Below are 22,312 nucleotides of genomic sequence, written 5' to 3'. Positions count from 1 at the left end.
ATCAAATCTGCACACTGCTCAGACTGGTTCAGACTTTGGTTTGGCTGTTAAATAGGTTCAGCAGTCAGATTTAACCATAGACCTTTGAAAAAGGGCGAGAGCCGTGCAGCTGTACATTATATGGTCCAAGCAACTTGAAATTTAAGCTACTTGGATCCTGCTGCGAGGAAAACTTGGAACATTTAAACATTGGTATTTAGAAGATGTGAGGCTCTGAAAATAATCTTTTTTCATCATGGCCACTAGATGGTACAAAAGTTTACATAATGTGCTACCCACGACATTCTCATCGCACACTGTAAATGTCGAAGTTACATTTTGGACTTTTTTTTTGCAATTTCCTCTTAAAAGTCTTGTAAAAGTTGAAGCACACATGCTCAGTTTAATCCATACGGTGGGTTGAAACCATCTTTCCTGGTCTACCTCTTTTTCTCACTAGTTAAAATCCAGAATTTTCCACCACACGTCAGCGAACGAAGGCTGAAAAACTGTTGTTTCAGCTGACTTTCACTAGTTTGTTAGCTGATCATCACTGGCTTTAGCCTCCAACGCTCAACAGTCTGGGATCTGAAATGAGAACATCTGTTGCATTAACTGAACTAAACTGGATTGTTTTACACTGATTTTTCAGACACAAAATGGTTTAATCATAGATCAATTCTGAAAATAAAAAGCACATTAACTGACAGTTCAAATGAATGGTAGGCACAGTCGACAATGTATTAACAGTCTCGCCAGTCATTTATTATCAACATAATTACAGATTCAAAGCAAATTAAGACATAATAAGAATAATTAACATTTTTAATAACGTACATTTAAATCTGTAGTGCACTTTAAACCTCATGACTCCACCAGCTGAGCCGAAGAGGTGTTTAAAGGAGTTGGGCGGTCGGTTTCTACAGGAGCCTTAAGCTGCAGAGTCCAAACTTTCTTTTAAAAAAAAAAAAAAAAAAAAAACAAGGGCAGGTCTTGTGAAGACTCAAGTATGCAACTGTTTCATGAGTCCATCTTGTATGGGTTTGTCCACATACAGCAGTAAGTATATCAGATTTTGCATGAAGACACAATGCAAAGTTTATGCCTGGGACTAAAATCGAGGACAAGCTTTACCTGCGTGTCCTGTCACAGCTCATTTCGCCTTGAATCCCAATACAACAGAGCCATCGATTAGAAACCTGACTTGAAGCCCGAAAATCTGCCAAAAGAAAAATGGAAAGTTCTGCAGTAGTAGACGAGCGGTTCCCACGCGATTAATCTGAGCAATCTATAGATGACTGCAAAAAGCAGGGAAAATTCCATATTGCAAAACACATATTGAGGCACTTAAACTGGACACGTCTTTGTGACACATATGGGGGTTAAACTATAACTACAATTAAGAATAATGATTGAATCTGTCAGCGGAGGGATAAAATAAGTGTTTTTTTGTTGTTGTTCATAACTGTGTTAAATTCAATTGTTATACTGGACTGAAACCCCTCGAACATGTGCAACCAAGATGACAGGAACTTCATAACAGAAACGGTGACATTACAAGGTGACGGTTCATGTTCTTATAACGAACATCTGAAAACTTCCCAAAGAGTGACATCCGAACTCCACCCCCCTCCGAAAAAAAAAACGACACGGGATCAGTGCATTCAGCAGAGATAATCCAAAACCTATGTTAAAAAACAGCTTAGTGCTGACCAGGTTAGTGCAAACAATTTGAGCATGGCTGCAAGCACAGCAGGTAGACGTGTACACACACACACACACACACACAGCAGCACAAAAACAGAGCATTTGTAGTTTCATTCAAAACATTTGCAACACCGATTCCGACACCTTTGCCTGAAATCCAGTCCTGCAAATTCAGCTGTCCCGCGAAACTCTCCTTTCTCTGCCAGTCTAACTTTGTTGGTCCCAGAGGCTCAAAAACGTGGTTAAAACGGGAACATGAGGACTAAGGAAAAGCATAAGCATAAATTAAATATCTTCAGAGTATTTATATTAAAACAAAAACAAGACAACTGGCAGGGTTATTCAAATACAGTGTCACTCAAATCATAAAAAGGCTTACATTTCTAATTTCATTTTGTTAAAGGAGAAAAGAAAAAAAAAGATTCATTTTTTAGGTAACAAAAAATTTCAACCAGGCCAGTAGAATCAAGAGTCCGAAGCATTCGCCGGCAGTAGTAAGAGGCGTCAGACCTGAGTACAACAGTCTGAGCAAATACTTTCCTACAAATACCACAATACACAAGCGCTAACAAGTTCTCGACAAGACAGTCTTTGGCTCTTTCTGAACGCGAGATTGCAAAATGGGTGGCATCGAATAACTGTGCGAGGCAGCAGGTCTCTTCATTCACACGCGCTCATACAGAAGGGCTCCGTCTAAAGAGGAATGATTCAGCTCTGTTTAACCAAGGCGGGCAAAAACAAGGAGAGCGCTTCATAGTTTTAGAGGAATTACCACTGCTTTTTGTGGTGACAAAGAGGAAATATGGGAGGGAATATTGATTTCTCCAGTAGAAGAGAAATGAGATCAGATTATTGGGGGGGGAGAGGAATACGTTGAGCCTATATTAGATATATTTTCTCTTTCTTTTCTCTCTTTATTTTTTTAAACATAAAAAACATTTGAAAATTTCCACATTTTCCAAAAAAAAACAAACACAATCTTATTTCAATGCAATCGGAATATTTTTCAAGCGGCACACGTTCACAAATTAAAGTGCATGTCTGAAGGTTTTTTTTTAAAGAAAATCATCTCAGAAAAAAAAAGAAGAAAAATCAACAGTAGCCACGTTCCTCCTGACAGATGAAGCAGTGAAACCTTATCCGGAAACCTGGTGGGAAGCTACTCTTATCAGGCGGTACCATCAGCAAGGTCTGAAGGGACTGGATGAGAAAATGAGACATTGAGTGCAGTCATGGTCGCATTGTGCTCTTCCGCTGTCACCGGCCCTAAGTCCCACCTCCCTCATCCTCTTGTTCCTCCATGTTTTTGCGTGCCATCCTCTCTCTGCGCTCTGCCAGCCGATGACATCGAGGACAGTCGTTGCCTGTCTGGAAGCAGCTCCGATGGTAACAAGCGTGACACTCTGAGGAGGGGGAAACGTATCACAAACAAAAGAGAAGTCAGTTTGGTTCAACATCTTCACAGCCCACCGTAACAGAGGAGATAAGCGGGGTTCGCAGCGAGCCGCGGCTCCAGTTTTATACAGCTGTCAACCAGTTTAACCAGTCTGGAGACAATAAGACGTGATCTGCACGCAGGGACAGCCAATCACAAGGTGTCCCGAAGGAGGGTGGGTGAAGCGCAGGAGCATATAAAAAGGCACAGAGGTGAAAAGCAGCAAGGCAGACAGGAGGGAGGAGGTCTGAAGCAGCTCGTGTTCTGGGAGGCACAAAGCACAACCTAAACGTGTGGAGACCCGTCGTGTTCTACCCTAACAGACCAGCAGAGTTTCACAACTCTGCAGTATCTTTACTGAGATCTGCTACTTTCTGTGTTTTAAAAAAAAAAGAAAAAGATCAAATCTGAATGGAATGATGAAATGACAGGCAAAGCAAATTCAAGAACACTGTTTATTTCTTGTTGACATGAAGATGGAATTTAAATAGTAAAAAGGCAAAAGCAACTAAAAAGACATAAATTACAGATTAAAAAAAACCTTGGCACAATCTCATTCGTCCTACAACAACAATAAATAATATATACCGTATATCTAACAGCATAGAGAGATGAGGCGGCAGAATTAGTGCAAGGCTTCTCCTAAGCTGGAGGAAGAGTACGATTACACAACTCCACTCGTGTTACGAAGCAGACAATCAGAGAAAGCTGAAGTAATGAGTGATCAAACTATCAAAGCTCCACTTGCCTCAGGCATACCAAAAGTTGCAGCTTCAACAAACTGAAATCTCTGACCAAAGTAAACTCAAACCTAACGTTAAGGGGTGACGTACCACTTCAGGGACGTACATTAGCAGCATTCTCTCTTGGGTGGCAGACGGCTGCCAAGACAGTAACAGCACAGAGCCGGAAAAAAAAAAAAAGGAGGAAAACTAAGACATCCACCACCAAATGGCTGCCATAACATCTACCCTCCACCAGCTGTGCGTCCGTTAAACTAACACCACAGTAGTGCCAGGAATTCAGATGGAAATGAGCGAAGGAAAGATGGTTGGAAGAGTGAGGCTGACAAACTGAAGGAAAATGAAAGCGTAACCACTTGAGTTCTTTGTGCGGATTTGAAAAATAACACATAAGATGTGAAATGAGAAGTTTTGAAAAGTTGCGAGCCAAGAAAAGCCCATTTCCGCTTGTCGGTAGGTTCCGTGCTCAGCTACCATACACAGGCTGTGGACTTGCATTCAACCGGCAAATATTTGCAGACAACAAGTACAGCTTTACAATATAAAAATAAAGTCAGGCAGTCAGCTCTGGTAAAAACATTTAAAACAGGTTCAAATAAAACAATTGCAAAACATAAATAACTTGGCAACTTTAAGTACGGATAAGCAGTTCTGAAGCCCCCAGATAACTAATTATTATTCACCAAATACCAAAGATTCACATTCTACAAGCTGTACTTAAATGGCTCATAACAACCTTAGACCTGATGAGCGAGTTTTCTAATCTAATCTCTGACGCCTGGAAACAAGCTTCCTTACCCTGAACCTTCAAAATTATTCTTTAACTTTACTTTGCTGTTACTTTTGTCCTCCACCTCCCTCAGTACAATCATCTCTGTCCTCCTTCTCGGCATTCTCCCCTGCGGTCTCTCCATCTTGCCCACCCCTGTCCTTCATCTCCTTGCCTTTGGTTATTCTCATCGCTTTGCGGATTTTGCGAGCTCTCCATTTAGTTTGTGCCGTATCTTTACGGCCTTCCTCCCCCTCCTCCTCACTGTTCAACCCTTTTTTCCCGTCACTTTCACGACTGCTTATATCCTCCTCTCCCTTGGTTCTCCCAGACATCAGCTTACGGGGTTTTAGTAATTTTGGGACTATAAATTTCTCCATTTCTGTCGTTTCATCTGCACCCTCTGCCCGATCTTTCCCGTCCTCCTCTGCTCCCTCCAAAGCCATCTTTACACACTCTTCACTTCCGAGATCCTCCTTCACTTCTGTTTCCCTTTCATCCTCATTCCCTTTTTTTGACAACTTCTTGACTCGACTTGCGAACCCCGAGACCATCCAGCGGCCTTTCCTCGCTCGTCCTGCTTCATCTAAACTTTCCACACTGCTGCATGTGTCGTTGTCACTCCCTCTTCTGTCTCGCTTTGAGATGATTTTTTTAAATTTGTCCATCTGTAGAACTTTCAGGAAGTTCCCTTTTCCCCTCCGAGCATGTTCATCTCCACTTTCCTCACTCTTATCCCCCTCTTTACCGCACACATCCACATGTCGACCCTCTCCTCCCTCCCCCGCTTTGCTCGACTCCATCTCTTCCACCCCCTCCACCTCTCCGACGCTCCCTGCCAACTCTTGGTCCTCGTCATTACTCTTCCTCCTGGAAAAAGCCTTAACCAGTTTTCCAGAAGTCAAAGCCTGAAATATTCCCCCTCTATTATGCCTCACTTCAGCTGTGTGCCTCAACTCTGCTCCCTTCTCATCCGTCTTCTTTTGCTCTCCACTCATCACCTGATCTGCTCCTAGCTGTAAATCCTCCTCCCCTCCCTCCCCCTCCCTCCTGTCTCTGGACAGCACCCTCGCCAATCTACGAGGACTGGGGATCTTCCAGTCTTTCCAGGAAAGTGGAAAAGAAATGCGGGAGGAGGGGGCTCTTGGAGGGGGCTCACCTTCGCAGCGCTGGCACTTGCTCAGCTGGAAGGGGAAGATGATGTCTTTGTCGTTGCCGCAGAACTCGCACACAAAGCCCTTCGCCTGACACAGCTGGGGTAAAGAGAGAAGGAGAACCGTTAGGAGAGCTCCAGAAATCTGGGGATTTTGTGGACATTAAAACAGCTCAATAGCTTCTTGATATCGTATGGAGACAGAAATGATGGGGCTCATCTTACCACACAGCCAGCTACATGCATGGTACCAAGCTTAAGCAGCTCCTTCATTCGGGGAGCCAGTTCTCCGTTGCGCACAGCGGCGAGGTCATTGAGAGAGAAAAGGTGAAGATCCTCGGTCAGGTGACCTGGCAGCTTGTCGAACTGGTCCAGCACCCTGAGGGGTACAGACGCGAACATGTGACACTCTTCTCTGCGAGGCCCATCGTTTTGCCAACAGAGATTAAAAACGGTTCAACTAAAAAGGGAGACAAAGCTGCACAGCTATGACTTACTCTTTAGCAAAGCGACAGGTCTTGAAGAGATTTTTCATGTGGAACAGCTGCACCCTCAGAACCTAATCAGAGAAATTGGAAAACACCGTTTACGTCAGCGTAAAATGAGAACAAAAGAACATTCAAAACGTTAAACGTGACACCTTATAGCACAAAGCTGCAACACACTCAACACCCCACCTTACTTATCTTCAAACTACAGTGCCTGGGAACACACAATCCCGCTTGGCTACTAAAGTGAAAACACGTATTTAACAAGGCATCAGGGCAAAGAAGGCAACTCGCCATGACTTTATCTCTTTAACACACTCAATTTTTATCCAAATGATCTCACGATGCAGCAGGACTCAAACCACAATTCTGAATATCATATTGCATTTCTACAAATAGTCTGCCCTTTGTGTTGAGGACTGGTGTACACATTCTCACACAGCCAGCTCTCAGTGGGTTCCTTTTAGCTGCTCCTCATCAGCAGGACTTATAATCCTTTATAATCGTACACATAAGGCTCCAAAGCCTTTTCCTGCCCAGTATTATCATTTAATTACACTTTTAAATGAGGAATGCTAAGAGATGATCTGAATTAAAAATTAAATCGAATTAAAAGAGATTTAAAAAAAAAAAAACTGTTATATAATGGAGTACCTGATAATGCGGTTGCAAATGTGCTTGTATAATCTATTATAGGTCTTCTTTTATCTTCTTTATATAACGGTTTTGCTAAATCTTGGACAAACGTGTCAGTGAACAGCAGCACTGAAGAGTTTTTTTAGCTTCATCCAAATGTTATCTGTTAAACACATGAATGTCCCTATTCATTCCGGCTTCCCAGCCAAATAGCATCGGGTCACAAGTTTGCCATTTCACAGTTTAGGGTACTTAATGTTCAGAACACCACAGTAGGGTTGTTGTGCATTGCAGGCGTTTCTCTTTTAATTCGATGTTATCAGCCAATCCGTGTAATCAGCAACCTCTGACACTGGTAATTGCAATATCTGCTTATAAAAAGACACGCTGCCTCAAACTCACCCTAACAGATTCCAGGGCTTTGATCTTCTTGTAAAGGCCGCTGTTGATGTCACTGGGGTTGAACAGCGGATCGCCAGCGATCTTGCTCAGCAAATCTCGAGCGAAGTTGCTGACATAGTACTTGCTGAAATCCCACTTCCTCAGCACACGGCCGGGAACAACGGCCTGAGCATTCTCGTGGCAGCACTGGCAGAAGTAACGGCCGAGGTATTCACAGTAACGCAGTCGCTTGATATAATCTGACACAGATAAGAAAGGGAACAAAACTATTTCAAAGAAAGAAAAAAAGGCTAATTGTGTCTCTGCTCGGCATTTTGAGACATGAGAGGAAGTACCCAAAAAAAAAAAAAAAAAAAAAGCGACTAAAGGTTGAATGAGGATGTTCTTCAGCTCAAGTGTTAAAGTTAGTTCTAGTTGACTGAGTAATTTTTAAAAGTGCACCAAGGCTAAAAAGGTCAATAGAAAAATAAAAGCTTAAAAAAGAAAGAAAAAAACAAAACACTTCCAGTCATGCTGAAGTGTTTCTGTGGTTGCTCTTCTTACCTGGGTCAATGCGGGTGCCGCAGCCAGCGCAGCGATAATTCTGCTTAGCCACAATGATCTTTCTCCTGAAAGCGAAACCAACACAGAAGTTACAGACAAAGAAGAAAAACTGTGTTTTAACTTTTTGCTTGTTACACGCGACCTTACATGACCTGGTCAACAGCATACAAGGTCAATCTCCTGAATGTCTACAAACTAAAAAGCCTTTTTCCTAAACCTTTAAACGACACAAGGACAGTTGAGCACCTTGCTTGGAAAAAACAGCTTATTGAAAGAGGACCTGATGATCTTCAACCTGCGTGTTGTTGACCCGAGACCAGTTCAGCTGTGCCTAAATAAAATCTGTGGGTGGTGTTTATGCAGAATAGCAACATACACGCTGCAGTCCAATGTATGAACACACGATGTGATGCAAATCGTGTGTGCCAACATTCACATCTGCGCACAAACTTCAGGAGTGTTGGAAACGGAGACGGTTCAGACGCGTTTTGTTGTAAATCATCTTTGAAAGCTGTATGATGATAAGACAGGATGAAAAAAGGAATAAATTACAAGCTAAAGATTCAAAGATGATGATGACTGATGGTTCATTTTGACTCTGGCTCTGCTCACTCCTCCAATTCTGCTGTAATTTGTGGCTTCTTAGCAAATGCTTTGATTACATACGCACTGATCCATTTGTGTGTGCGGTGACAAAGGTTATGCAACAACAGGGGTCAGATTAAAACAGAAATAAACGGACAACAAAGTAAAGTGAGAAAGACGGGGAGGGCAGGTAGAGCCAGCCGTTCACTCACTTGGGGGCAGGATGAATGTTGAAAATGATCTGAGGTCGAGGCGGTGCCCATTCTAGGTTGCCTCGAACCCGGATTCTCAACTTGTAGATGTCTGCGTGTTCACCGTCATCAGGAGAGATCGGGAGAGAGTCGGGAATGGGCAGCAACTGCAAGACAGCGAGATCAAAGTTAAGAACTGGTCTTTTTCTCTCTGCGAAGTACAGCGATTACTTTTTTATTTTCTGGAAATTAGTGGGTGTGAAGGGCCATATGTGGAGGGATGCAACTCTGCTCAGACGACGCACCTTCTGTGGAGCGTCGTGCTCTGGGACCAGCCAGTCGAGCTCCGAGGCCGCAGGAAGCTGCATGCCCTCAAACTGCCTGAGTAAACCCATGGCTACCGACTCCGCCGAGTTAGAGTGGAGGTAGGAGGGAGAGCTGAAAAACACAAGACAGAGAAAAGAAATGTTCAAAAAGCACGTGGACTGGTTTTCCGCTAAAGTCTTTCTGTTGGCTGCGAATCCATCTCGTTCATCTTACTCCCAGAAATCCCCAAAATAAGAGCCCGATGTAGTCCTTGAGTTTTGTTTTTTAGGGCCTGGGTCACCAAAAACACCCGTTTTAACATTAACATTCAGTTGTCATGACGAAAAAGAAAAATTGTATGCATGAAGCAGCGTGAAGGTGAAAAGAAAATGTTACTCACATGGACTCTGAGCTGAGAAAAGACCTGCCGCTGGAGCTCACACTGCGCTTTATGTCTGCATCTAGAGGACAAAGCGAGAGCAAAATGAGAGAGATCTGACTACCCAGGAGGAGAGGCTGATATGGGGTGCAGAAACCTTCTTCATCCCCGAGCCAAAAAGAAAACAAAAGTTGTGATTCTTTAGTAATGGAAGAAACTAAAATAATGCAAGAAAAGGGGAAAAACAGGGCAGTGGATGGAGTTTCTTTGGTTTCAGATGACGGCATCTTCTACGGCAAAGCAGCATTTAATGTTGCGAGGGAAAGTTTTAGAAAAGAAGCTCTTGGAAAATATGTAATTCTGTGGGAAGAGTTAAAAGTCTACTAGCCGATTCACAGCAAACTATGCAAGCAGATTATACATGGCACTCAGCGGGGGGGGGGGGCATGCAGTGAAAGCAGAACATATTCGACAGCATCTCTACAACATTTTTTAATCTTTTTTTCCTCCAAAACTGAAGAATCAACATGTAAGCAAGAACACAAGCAGCCCGGGTTTGGCAGAACAGGAGATCGCCTGCGGGGATCCTTTCTATCACGAGATCAACATTCTCGTTTGTTCTCGAAGCGCGGCTTAGATTCAGAGCCGTTCGGGGTTACAGTGAATAAACGTTTTCGCAGAGTAGCGGGAGTGGAGAGCCTTTTGATCACCTGCATTAGCAAAGAAAAGATTCTAGTGGAATCATTCTGCAAAACAAAAATGATAGATTTAGCTACAGACACACAAACAATATGATTTGGCTCAATGGTGTCTGAGAATAGCTCCGCTTGTACCGATAGTTCGGGCAGATTGTTGACTGGAATGTGATGCCCGTCGTGTTTTTAATGATTGGCACCCAGAAAAAAGGGAAGTGTGAGCAGAGGCCGAGGCAGATGATTCTCAGTGATTTTGTGTCCAGCAGAGCGAGGTGCAATCATAGCACAGTTAGAGAGTTAATGGGCTTTGGATGAATAGTTCATTCCCATTAAAGCAAAAAAAATTTAATAAAATAACATATTACATGTAAATAAAAGCCACTTAAAGAGAAAAATGCACCGTGGTCCTTCATTACCGGCGCTGCCCCTGCTGCTGCAATATTTTTGACAAAAATAATTGTTTATTAAAGCAAAGCCAGTCAGAAACTGTATGCATTTCCATTTAAAAAAAATAAAAAACAAAGGGAACAAAAAGACGGAGGGATGTGTATGTGACAGCAATCACACCTCATCATCACTGAACATGATAAATAATGACGAGGATGGATGGTGATAACTGCTCGTTACAGATGAAACAGAATGCCACCCGTTGACTCGCTCGTCTCCTCCCACGTGCCTCATTAAACTAACAGCTACAGGCACATCTGTCCTCCTGCGCCACCAAAACCCGAAGCACTGAGCAACAACACAAACAGTCAAGCACAGTTCAACGAAGGTGAAGAGGCAGCTGGCTCATCCCCAAACTGAAAAGTTACGGCGTTTTCCGAAATAATCTCAGATACACGGACGTACAACATCCCCAAACCGAGAAATGTGTTGTTAAATCAACAGCTACTTGGAGTTAACGGTTAAGTAGCTGCCCTCGGATTGATGTTTGCATTCGTTTAGGGACTGGACACCGCTATCTTTCACTTGGAAAAGGTAGTGACATGATACCCACTGTTGCATATTTGCCTCCCAAAATTCCAAGCCTGTAACCTAATGTTCTAATTTTGTTTTCGCCCCAACACTGATCGTTTTGTCTTCCACGTAGAGTTTTTGGGCCAATAAATATTCAAACTAAATATGTTCACGAAACCCAAAATAAGCCAACAGTATTGACTGGCTGGTATCAAACAAGTATGAACAAAAGTGTAACGCTGGCGTGGCAGATATCTGCAAAAACCCGATAGCAGATTTGGAAATATAGCAATTTCATGATTAAAAAGGCAAAGCTAGGTAACTTGAAGAGATTAAGGGGTCGCAGTTTTCAGTTTGGGGCAAAGCCACCAGCTTCCTCTCGTGGGAGCACGGCCACAGTAAACCGTCTGTAAACTACACCGTCCTGCAGATACCTGAGAAGAGGGAGGCGAGTGACAGGGAGAGTCCATTCTGAGACACCGCCAGCAGGGACTGGCCCTCACAGCCATCTGAGAGACAGAAACTAACACTCAGAACAACCCGCACCACACACACACAAAAACACACACATATTTCAACACTGGAAAGAGCTGTGTGTCGGCACATCCCAGCGGACTGCTGCACATGAGAAAGTTGTGTTGTTGGTGAGGCTGGAGATAACTAGTTCCATTTCACGGCAGTACAAAAAAAAAAAAAAAAAAAAAAAAAAAAAAAAAAAGAAATCACAGTAAATAGAATTTACACACAAACCTTTTAAAGGTTTAAACAGACGAGCAGAGTAGAACCCACACACAAGACAACTGCAACCCATGTATCAAAATAATACACGTTCAAATGAAAAGTGTCTTTTATATTATCTGCTGTATGACACTCGCCTTGTTAGACCAACCACACCTTTTGAAATAGGTACGACCATATAAATCCTAAATCTCACTCCCACGCTCTGCGCGTAACCATGCTGTGACCTGTAGACTCAGACTTTTATGTTTATGGTTCGTCATAAAACTTAGTGAGCAGCCATTGTGGTTATGAGTGGGTGTGAGTTATGACTGAAATAACGACTCATTCACACAGACACGTGATGAAATTTTCCAATGAACTCTGAATAATAAAAAAATAGATAGATAGATGGCAATACTTTGGTCAAAGTAACAAGTTTACAGCTCTGGATGGGAAGACCGTTTCCTGCATTGTGTCGTTTTGCAGACGGAGCTGCATCAGATAAAAATAAGTTAACATTAGTATTCCTGCACTGATCGGTCCCAATGAACAGCTTGTTTTTAATGGTGATGGGGAAAAAAGAAGAAACAAATGTGTTTTCACTTAAATTCCCCCCGTACCTTGTAGTTCACATTCCTCCACCTCCTCAGCTGAGCCGGAGTTGGAGAGGCCCTGGTAGGAATCCTGAGAGCTCCTCCTGGAGCCTCCACTGTCGGTGGAATGGAAATCTGCACAGAAGGAAAGACTCAAGGAGACTACGCATCATATGCATCCAGGAAATTTTGATCATGGGTTACATAAACAAAACCCCTTCTTAGACAACAGGACTGGTCGTCTCAATGATAAAGGAAATGTGGTGCATCTGCATCAACCAGTAAATATCAACCAACTAGAAATTCAGCGTACTGTGTTGGGAGGGTGTGCAGGGCGGCAGGCGGCTGCGCCGGATCTGTTGCCTCCGCAGCCGGATCTTTTGCTTTAGCTGCTGAATCTCAGAGTCACTGTCTCCCTCCTCTTCGCCCTCTTCCTCCTGACGCCGCATGTTGTACTTCATCAGCTCGATGGCTGCTATAAGGGACTCCGAGATGCTGAAATGAGCGTTCTCCTGCGGGATGAAGAGGTTATCGGATATCAATCAGCAGAGTAAACCACTTTTCTTTATAAAACTGACATTTGAAATAGATCAAGTTGTGACCTTTTCAAGGTCAGCACAGCTGCCAAAGTCCTGCTCTGACAGGTAGCTGATGAGGCTCTGACCCTTTGAAGGCTTCCTGAACATCCCGTCAGGAACGCTGCTGTACTGGGTCCCATCTGAAGAAACCGAAACACACACACACACACACACACACACACACACAACTTTACACTAATCGATAAAAAGAGCCAAATAAATAACGGGTTTTTGAATACAGGTTGTATGTTGTTGGATATTCCCCATCACCTGTTTAAACGTACAAAGCAAAGGTTTGGCTTTTACATGTCTGCCGCAGCTAATCGAGAAGGGGGAAGTTTGAACTATTCATTTATGTAAACCTACATGCATAAGGAAACTACAGCTTTACAAAACAATGCAGTGGAATAAAACATGCACTATTTGTCTTTTGTTGGGGATAAATTTAAAGTTGGCTAAATTTTTCAATAACTAAGTGAACTAAAGCTAAATTCATGTTTAAATTTAAGGGTGTACGGTTTGTGGTCATTAAAATGGTTTATACCATCAAAAACACACTTTGTAACCCTTCCGTGACCTTCCTGCTGATAATCCAGACTGTCGTGTTTATAGGACACTTGAGTCACATCGGCATTCAGTAAGTGAAGACTCGGTTTGCATGAAAAAACTATTGTCTATGTCAACTTCCTCATCCACTTGACACCCATATATAAATGTGCTGTTAACAGCCTCTGGATCACATTTTGTGTCAAACAACCACAGGATCTGCACGTGGCTCTGCAAGTACAACAGAGCTTGACATTTTCTCTATTGTACTTGTAACACGTTTGTTATCCCCAACTTTAAACATAAAAAAAAAGAACATCTGCAAAATTGAAAAATTTGAATGTGAAATGGAAGATTTTCCTCCGCTAAGGGCAACAGTAGCAAAACTGTGCTATACTGGAACTATCAAAGCACATTATTAAGTACTGCAACCCGAAAATCTGAGAACTCACGAGACTCCATGTAAAGTGAACTGGGGGTGCTGCAATCACTGCGCTGAGGTGAGAAAGGACTGTAATCCTTCATACAGCAGTCTTCGACAGCCGATTCTGAGAGAGAGAAAAAACACTGCGTGTCAACAGCTTTTTAAAAATCACAAAGTCCCATAACTTTGTGCCAAATATTAACATCTATGGATATGTATGCTGGAGATGTTTTACTGTATGCAACAACTACAAAAAAAAAAAAAAAAAAAAAGGAGACAAAAATATTTGTCTGCTGAGTTTTAACCATGATCATAGCATAATGCCGGCAAGACAGTAAAATTAAAAATCAGAAAAATCAGGGATTCGATGAGGTTTCATTGATTGATGCGGAACTGAAACACAAAACAGAGACCAAATTGTTTTCCCTTTACTTCTAAACTTGTACTGCATCCTATAAATGCAAATAAAAAAAAAACAAAAAAAACCTTGAATGAATACTTGAATTTTTTTCATTAAACACACACTTGCATGCAATGAAAACTGAAATGAAAGTGATCATTCCTGGCTTTGCCACATTGAACTGATCCAAGTAAAATATGTGATCATATCAAAAAACAAAGGGCTCTTGCGGACCACAAGCACAAATGATGAGCTGAAGGTAAGACTGGAAATGAGAGGGATAAAGTTCATCAACATGCATAAAACAAAATGGATAAATACGAGGGTGGGGGGGGTCAAGTGATGGAGTACAGTGAAACTGCACTGCCAACCTGCCACAGGATCCTCTATTATTATGGTGATTTTTCGGTGGCCCCCTCCTTTGTGCAAACAGTAAAAGAGAGAGAATAGAGAGGTAGAGCAGAATGAGAGAAGTTGCTCTAAAGCCAAAAAGAGGACGTTCTTTTGGCTTTAAACTCAGACAGGAAGTGTGCATCTTCTAAGAAAGACCAGAGCCGAGTACAAGGGACGCCTCCAAATAATACTGACCATGTTACAATTAATGACAATGCAGATCAATGCTACCATCAACTTAATACTTAAAGCTTCATGTGACTGGTCTGCGCATACGATTCCATTCATTGAATACTAACAACGGTAGGGTTTTAGCTGTAATGGACACAATTCATTTGAGGCGTTTTAAGATATTTAAATGTTTTCAAATCTAGCTTTCCACAAACTCCACCATCATACTAGCTGACTCACCATTCCTGAGTTTTTGATTGACACCTGTGTCTGAAAATGAGCGGGCGTGTCCTCTGGACCCCCTGCCCGGCCCCCTCTGACCCTCTGAAAAAGATGAACGCCTCGGTGGGGTCGGGGCAAGGGAACTCCGCTGTAGGTACTGTTCCTTGGTCTCGCCTGGGTCGCTGCTGTGAGTGGAGCTGCGGGAGTCACGGCGACTCCGCTGGCCCAGGTTACCAATAGCCAGATACTCTGGACCATCATCAGAGTCCCCATCGCAAGAGTCCCCAGGTTCAGCCTGAAGGGAGGCCGACGAGGGGGATTCCGTTAGTGAGATGCAAGGAACCGCCGCCGGCACGGGAGGAGGAGTCACGCCTTGCTCGATCTCCCCAGGCCTGGACACACACACCCAGGGAGCTCCCGGGCTGCTGGCTGGAGAGGTAGAGTCTGCAACACAACACACAAAACATGAATCTTCCATGAAAACAGTTTTCAAAACGGTAAAACATGACTGTTGTTTTTCCGTCACGCTTGAGGTAGCGTGGTTTAACCATCTCTCCAGACAACTGAAACTTTCTGTCCACAAATGCTCACAAGCGGTACCGCATATCCACTTTTCCTTTCTCTGAACCCAGGCCTGCGGGTAGAGGCGGTCAGACCGTTAATTATGAGACTAATTTTGACATGCGCCAAAGTGACTCGGCCTCAAGGCTGTCTTTGCAATAAAAGTAACATTCATTTTTTTAGAGAACTAGTCCAAATCGTTTATTCAGCCGATTTGAGTCCTCTCAGTTCAGGAGGTTGAGTTTTGCAGGCTACATCAACACATTCCTCAAAAGCTGATTTTTTTTCCACAAACAATCAGTCCTCTGTATGATTAAGTCAGTCCATTCACGTACCAACTGTAGTGTATTCACAGCCCAACAACCCAAATCCTCCACATGTATTCCCATATAGAACAGAAATAGTGACCTTCCCCCGAAAACAGAGACAGACAATTTTGTCTGGTCTGAATAAAACCTGTTTAGTTCACCTAAAATCATTTCAAGGAATGATCCATCCGACTCCGAAACTCAACCATCAAATCAGAACAATTGTTATCAGAACTTATTATTACCAGGAAAAGATCTCCCAGTTCATAAAACATCAATGTAAGTATTACTGTTTCCAAAGACATTTGGTTGTGATTAATAGTCCAAAACAAAAAAAAACAAAAAAAAAACAACATGATAGTCACCGTACTATACCATAAAGAAGCAGAAATAAACGTAAAGAACAAAGTTGTCGTTACATTAATTAATATCTTGAAAGAGCTGAATGAGAACAAACTACAAATCAACAACAGCACCAACAAATCCAAGCGCACATTTAAAATGTACACTTTGTACACCGGCTATTTTCCTCACTTGTGTCGCTGTTATGGGATGTAGCTCCTATAATGCTGGCAGATTTCTGCTCTCTCAAAGAGCAGTTTGAGGTGGCAAGTCTGCGGTTTAGAGATTCTCTGCTGGGAGCCGTGTCAGCGTTCCTCCAGGTCCCACCGGCCCCTGGCAGCACACACAAGCTCTGGCTCTTCAAAAGCCCCAGATATGGTGAGCCTTTCAGAGGGGACAACTGGAGGGTGAAAAGAGACATTGTAAAAAAAAAAACTTCCTGTTACACACCTCGCACATTCCCATTTCCTTTGTTTCGTCTATGCACAGGAGCTGTGACATATATAGAGACGTGTAAGAAACCCACCCCAACTGTGTCTACTTGGGCCAGCAGTTTGGGGTTATTCTGCTCCACAGCTTCCAGACACTGAAACATGGCGGTCACGTGAGGCTCACTCAGTAGGAATGCATCATCTGAAAGACAGAGACATAAGGAAGAGACAAAGAAAGTGAAAGTCAACCGACACAACGTCTCACGTGGACAGGAAAACACAGAAATATATAGAGGTTTCAATTGCTATGGCAACACTCACCATTGTAATATTTCCGAGTATGTCCCAGATGCCCGAGCAGAGGTCTGAGCTGAGCTGAGAGCATGTGAACCTGCAAGCTGTGAAGCAGCCAGCGCTCAGCCTTGTAGCTTTCACCAGCACTCTGCATCCCACTGCTCAGTACCGGTTCCAGGTGACTGAACTGAGGATGGACAGAGAGACGAGCAGAACCGATTGGGATGACACAGTCGGGGGCATTGGCAGCAGATTAAAACACTTATCAAGAGTATAACAAAATAACACTATTTAACGGTGCTTTTACTGGCAAAGCTAAAGGACAGGAGGCAGTGCTGCAACAGGCCGTCACATGATTATTACATCATAGCTGGGTCAGCAACTGCAGGCAGAGAACTGAACTGAAAACCCTTAACTATCATCATCACAACAGTTAGGCTATACTCTGAAATACCCCCTAAAGGTATTTTGTTGCTGATATAACAATCAATATGATGACGGACAAATGGTAAATGAGTAGAATAGTTGTAAAGTAAAAAAAGAAATGGGTTACTTTTGTTGCTTTTCAGTACAGCCTATACAACTAAAAGAGGCCATTCGCAAAATGTCAACAGTTTTAGGCTTTAGAACAAACCAACCAACAAGACCAAGAGAGAAGGCGCCAGAAATCAGCACACCTGTTCGACGTGTGAGGTAAGATGGGGACTGATGTAGCGAACGCACCAAACGAATGGCCAGTAGTCTCTGTGCTTGTAGTACACCTGCAACAGAAAGGCAGCTGCTATAATAAACACAACAGGCCATCACAGAGAGGGAGTGCCTCTCACTTTTTTCATTAAATTTGATCATTCTGACTGATAATGACTAATCTAAAATTTGTCAGAGATAAAAAAATAAGACAACGTCTTCACACATTAAACGCAGATCAGGTGTTTGAGAAGCTTGCTTGTAATCGGATTGGAAAAGGTTTCTTTAAAAAAAAAAAAAAACACGACTCCATCCTACACATAGGCTACTGAGATACAACTTTCAATCAGTCCCATGTGTTGAAACATCATGTTCATCAAGACGGATGCAATCGTTTCAACTGGCCAGCCGTGGAAATAGCAGGTCAAAGTTTAACAACGCCAACTTTGACCAGCAGAATTTGCTCAAGCAGGCAGCAGCTTGTGGAGAAACTGATCAGCTAAAGTCTTCAATCAATAACAGATTTGATTTGAAAAAAAATAAATAAATAATCAATAAAATAAATAATCAATAAATAAAAAAAATAATTTAAAAATCAAACTCAAAAGGGCGACATTTCCTGACCTGCTCATTCTTTAGTCTGTGGCTGAGGATGTTGTTCATGTCCTTGTGCAACCGCTGCAAGCCGCCGTACCGTGACCACACATTAGGGTTGTTGGTGGACACGAGGCCTTCCACTGTGGTCTTTAAGCTGGACAGGAGCTTCCACTGCTCCCTCCTGGAGGCAAACAGGAGGCAGGAAGGAAAGACAGGATGGGGGGGTGGGGTACAATGAGTAATGAATTAAAGAAGTGCTGGTGACAACTGTGTGGCTTGCTTGAATCATTGCTGATGTCAAACAAAACACAATTCCCTGCACTAAGAAACTGTCCTCCTCAGCAATTTAGTCACTCCCCAGCTGTGCTGACCACAATCTTTCTGTGAATAAAATAGCAACTGGCATCAGATTATATAATCAGAAAGCTCATATTTTGCACAAATTCTTCAAACAGGTCAGCCCTTAACAAGCCTTTAAAGGAACATCTTAAACTGGGTACAGAACAAGGGAGGCATCACTTATCTTTAGGATACAGCGATGGATAGTTACTGTTAAAAGTTTCAGATAAATAATAAATAAATAAAAAGCTACATTATACCAGGTCAAACTACCTCAGAGCCAGAAAGTTCTGGCTTATATCCAGTCCCTCAGATCAGTAGTCAAGCTGAACAAAACCAGTTACACAACTTTTGTTTTTCCCTAGTTTTCTCTTCTGTCAGCACCTTAAATGTTTATAGGGCACCTTCCCCAGCCATCTCCTTTTGAACCCCTTTACCACATAAAGTAATCGCAAAAAAAGCAAACAACATCTTTGTAGTTCTCCATGTTGTGCACAGGAGCACATTTATGAGGATAAAAACTCATTTGTATGAAGCAGCTGTGGCACTGAGCAGCATCAGGTGGTGGGCCACTAATCAAATAACATCACATAATTGGCTTAAAGTTAGAGAACATTCTTTACATACTCCAGAGCATGATGAATTTAAGCAATAATAGAGAGAGGCTACCATCATGGAGTAAAATTCCTCAAATCCCCCAAAAAAGTTTGTTGTGGTTCAAGATTCATGTCAGCACGGTTCCCTCCGAGTTTGCGCATGGCAGTGTGCATGTAGGAGTTTTTCTGTACACCTCGGGACAACTGTGTTTACAGTGTACACTTAGTATTGTGTTTTTAATTGTTCAGTTCAAACTGTACTACTGTGCAGAGTACTCTGCCAGTTTAAACAGCGCAAGCAGCCACTCGCAACTTTCTTAAAATTGAATACAAGTACACTTATTAATTCCCTCAAAGGCGCTACCAGAATCGTGTTTTGAATACATTCAATTTGTTTAAAGGCAACCTGGGCAGAACATGAAGCACACTGGTCTGTCAAACTTCCATGTTTGATATAGATTTTTAATCAAGAATGTGACCTTACTGCACAACGCAACCAGCGACAGCTAGAAAACAGATTTGACAGCTAGCTTTGGCTGCTAGCATAGCCTAACCATTGGATTGCTATTAATTAGCACCAACAGAGTATACGGCTAAATGTCCTTGTTGCGGCTTCCAATGTCTAGAGTGTTTCAATGCTACGGAGCTTACAGTAACCATCAATACAATTATGTATCATTTTAACCTTGCAGTTAATGCCGGTTATCTGACTGTCATGATATGTTAACCTAGCCTAGCTTCAAAGTTAGCACTCTTGGCTAGTTAGCAACCTAGTGTTTTTACACTGCTTCAACTTACGTGAGTTTCAGCTCCGAAAGCATTAATGGTTGTCTCCATCTAATCAGCGACTGGGTTTTCAATGATATCACTTTCTACTTATGTTGTTTATCTATGGACGGCCCTTTCTCACTCTGCTAGCCGGGTAATCAGCCCTGCCCAAGCTGTCACATACCTACGCTCCTCTGCCTCTTCCTCCGCCATAACCTCCATGTTCTCCGGAGAGAGTCGAGTACCGCACACAGTTGCCAGCTTCCCCGGTGACTCCGGTCTTATTATGTTGGAGTTTAAACTGTATGGCAGGGTAGCTTGGATAAGTCACCCAGACTTCCACTCTTCTGCCATGTTTGCCCTTCCTGCCCGAGTCGTGAATCAAAACAGTGGAGGCCGCATGACCGGCTGTCCTCACAAGTGGGCGGTGGTGATGCGCACCGCTCTGCCCACTTTTTAAGCAGAATAGTGCCGCTTGTTTGATTAAATGATGCTGCGATTAATCTTCTTTGTGCAATCTGACTTAATATAAGGGATCCAAGTGGTTTTTGCGGATTTACAACATACAATACTTGGAGTAAAGTATCTGACCCGGCTGGTGAGAATAGAGTCATCTCGATTGCTTATAACTGAACTTTGTCAAATGCTGCCACCTGCTGTCCAAAATTAATACTGCAGTACTGTTATCAATGTATTCACTGTCAATATTATTATCGTCATTATTATTTTAATCATTTCGGGTAATAGAACTCATTAATACTTTATTAATGCCCAAAAAGAAATTATATTACTGTAGTATAAAGAGAAAATAACAAGAAATAGATAACAAAATAGATTAAAACCAGTTAACAAAATTTTGGGAAGTTGAAGTGAAACAGAAGAAGAGGTCTGATTTAGATCTTCAGAATTATCACGAATGAATGTGTTGGGTTTTTTTGTAGTTTAGCAACAACTTACAAGCTTATGATGTTACACACAGTGTCGACAGATGATACGGGTCTTAAAAATCACAGGTGTCGATATTTTACCTTACCAAAGAACCTCAAAGATTAAAGTAATTCATACCCTTTACTTTGATATGATTAATATATTCTACATCTTGAGTACTGTTATGAAAATTGATGCCTCTTTAAGAATTACGATTTATTATTTATCCAACTTTTCTATTATCTTCAGCTGAGATCATTTCTGAGAGCAAATTTACACTCTGAAATGAACTTTCCTGTATCCACTGAAGTGGAAGGTTTACTTTTTGAAGGGAATGCATGTGAACTTATTTCTAAAATACACCCTTTGTTGTCAAATGTGAGCCCTAATCTAGATTTGACTATAACTGGAGGGATATTTCCGGAACAGGTCTGATCGGTTTTATGTAAAAACTGTCTATCTCCAACTATCTGCCTACACCATTATAATTTCTTCCATCAACTATGTCTCACTCCACAAACATGAATGAAAACCTGCTCTGTCAGAAAAGTGTTTTAGATGTCCTATTTAGGTGGTTTCTTTCTCACAGTGTAATTGGATTTGGTATATGATCATTGTATTTATCTATCTTAGACTTTTAGCTGTTCATTTTCAATGCCCTTCTGGAAATTTGGCGGCCTTTTCTTGACTATTTAAATGATTCATTTGTTTAACCATAGAGTTGAAGAGGCCAGGAAAGCCCCTAAGTAGAGATATGCTGTAGTATCACATGGATGTGACTTATCTTAGTATTTTTAGCTCAAACTTCTTGTGTGTGTGTGTGTGTGTGTGTGTGTGTGTGTGTGTGTGTGTGTGTGTGTGTGTGTGTTTTTCACCCTGAAAAGTATTTGTTCTAAGTTTTTCATTAAATCAACTCTAAAAATCTAAAATGCATGCAGAAATGACAAACCCCTGGTTCTTGAATCCAGATAATCATCCGGTCTTCCTCCACTCTTTGGTTGACTTCTGTCCCCAAAACAGCCATCTGAGGAAATTACAACTTCAATTAGTTTAAGCCAAAATTATTGTGAAGTAAAGTTACACCTCATGTTGAGACTGTTTTAATGTTGTGTTTATTTTAATATATATATTTCACATATACAGTATAGTCAATACTTTAACAACAATACACATAGAGTGTAATTATGTCAACTGCACTGCAGAAGATACTCTCACGTTATGTCCACATGATGGCACCCTTCTCCTGATTTCTGTTTTTGTTACATGTACACAAGGAATCTGTTGCATCACATCCACCACAGAAATCCACTGCACCACTTCAGCTTTGGACACTGACTGGAATCTTTGATTCACTCACAGGGACAGCTGTTAGTTTTGCATTATATGTGTGTACGTGAGTCAAAGAAGGTGCTGAATGCTGAATTAATTTCCCTTTGGGATCCAT

General features: G+C 42.1%; 1 protein-coding gene across 3 annotated transcripts; it reads right to left on the bottom strand.

The window, feature by feature from the left end:
* Nucleotides 1–718: 718 nt before the first annotated feature.
* On the bottom strand, nt 719–20,489 carry rubcn (rubicon autophagy regulator). 3 transcript variants are annotated; one of them, XM_075485524.1, is made up of 22 exons: nt 20,126–20,489; nt 18,266–18,419; nt 17,632–17,715; nt 16,982–17,141; nt 16,756–16,862; nt 16,422–16,629; nt 15,037–15,462; nt 14,604–14,651; nt 13,861–13,956; nt 12,887–13,002; nt 12,598–12,796; nt 12,312–12,419; nt 11,406–11,480; nt 9,338–9,398; nt 8,937–9,069; nt 8,653–8,798; nt 7,856–7,920; nt 7,313–7,551; nt 6,284–6,345; nt 6,012–6,165; nt 5,793–5,886; nt 719–3,089 (listed from the first exon to the last, which is right to left on the bottom strand). In XM_075485524.1, the coding sequence occupies exons 1-22, from the start codon at nt 20,161–20,163 to the stop codon at nt 2,953–2,955; spliced, it is 2,910 nt and encodes a 969-aa protein (XP_075341639.1). In that variant the 5' UTR covers nt 20,164–20,489; the 3' UTR covers nt 719–2,952. The 3 variants fall into 3 exon arrangements, with proteins under 3 accessions (XP_075341639.1, XP_075341641.1, XP_075341640.1); XM_075485526.1 differs by lacking the exon at nt 11,406–11,480; XM_075485525.1 differs by lacking the exon at nt 14,604–14,651 and having other exon boundaries at nt 20,126–20,487.
* Nucleotides 20,490–22,312: the final 1,823 nt, after the last annotated feature.

This window comes from Odontesthes bonariensis, chromosome 15, assembly GCF_027942865.1.
Source record: "Odontesthes bonariensis isolate fOdoBon6 chromosome 15, fOdoBon6.hap1, whole genome shotgun sequence".
Taxonomy (NCBI): domain Eukaryota; kingdom Metazoa; phylum Chordata; class Actinopteri; order Atheriniformes; family Atherinopsidae; genus Odontesthes; species Odontesthes bonariensis.
Note: the sequence above shows the minus strand (reverse complement) of the source record. Positions and strands in the feature narration are given on the sequence as shown.

Bases quoted from the DNA above. Each gene is read 5' to 3' on its own strand.
- rubcn (XM_075485524.1), bottom strand. From the start codon at position 20,163: ATGGAGGTTATGGCGGAGGAAGAGGCAGAGGAGCGTAG. The intron at 12,420-12,597 runs GTACGCTGAATT...CCTTCTGTGCAG, and splicing joins CTGCACACCCTCCCAACACA to ATTTCCATTCCACCGACAGT. The intron at 11,481-12,311 runs GTACGGGGGGAA...TCTGTCTCTCAG, and splicing joins GGAGGAATGTGAACTACAAG to ATGGCTGTGAGGGCCAGTCC.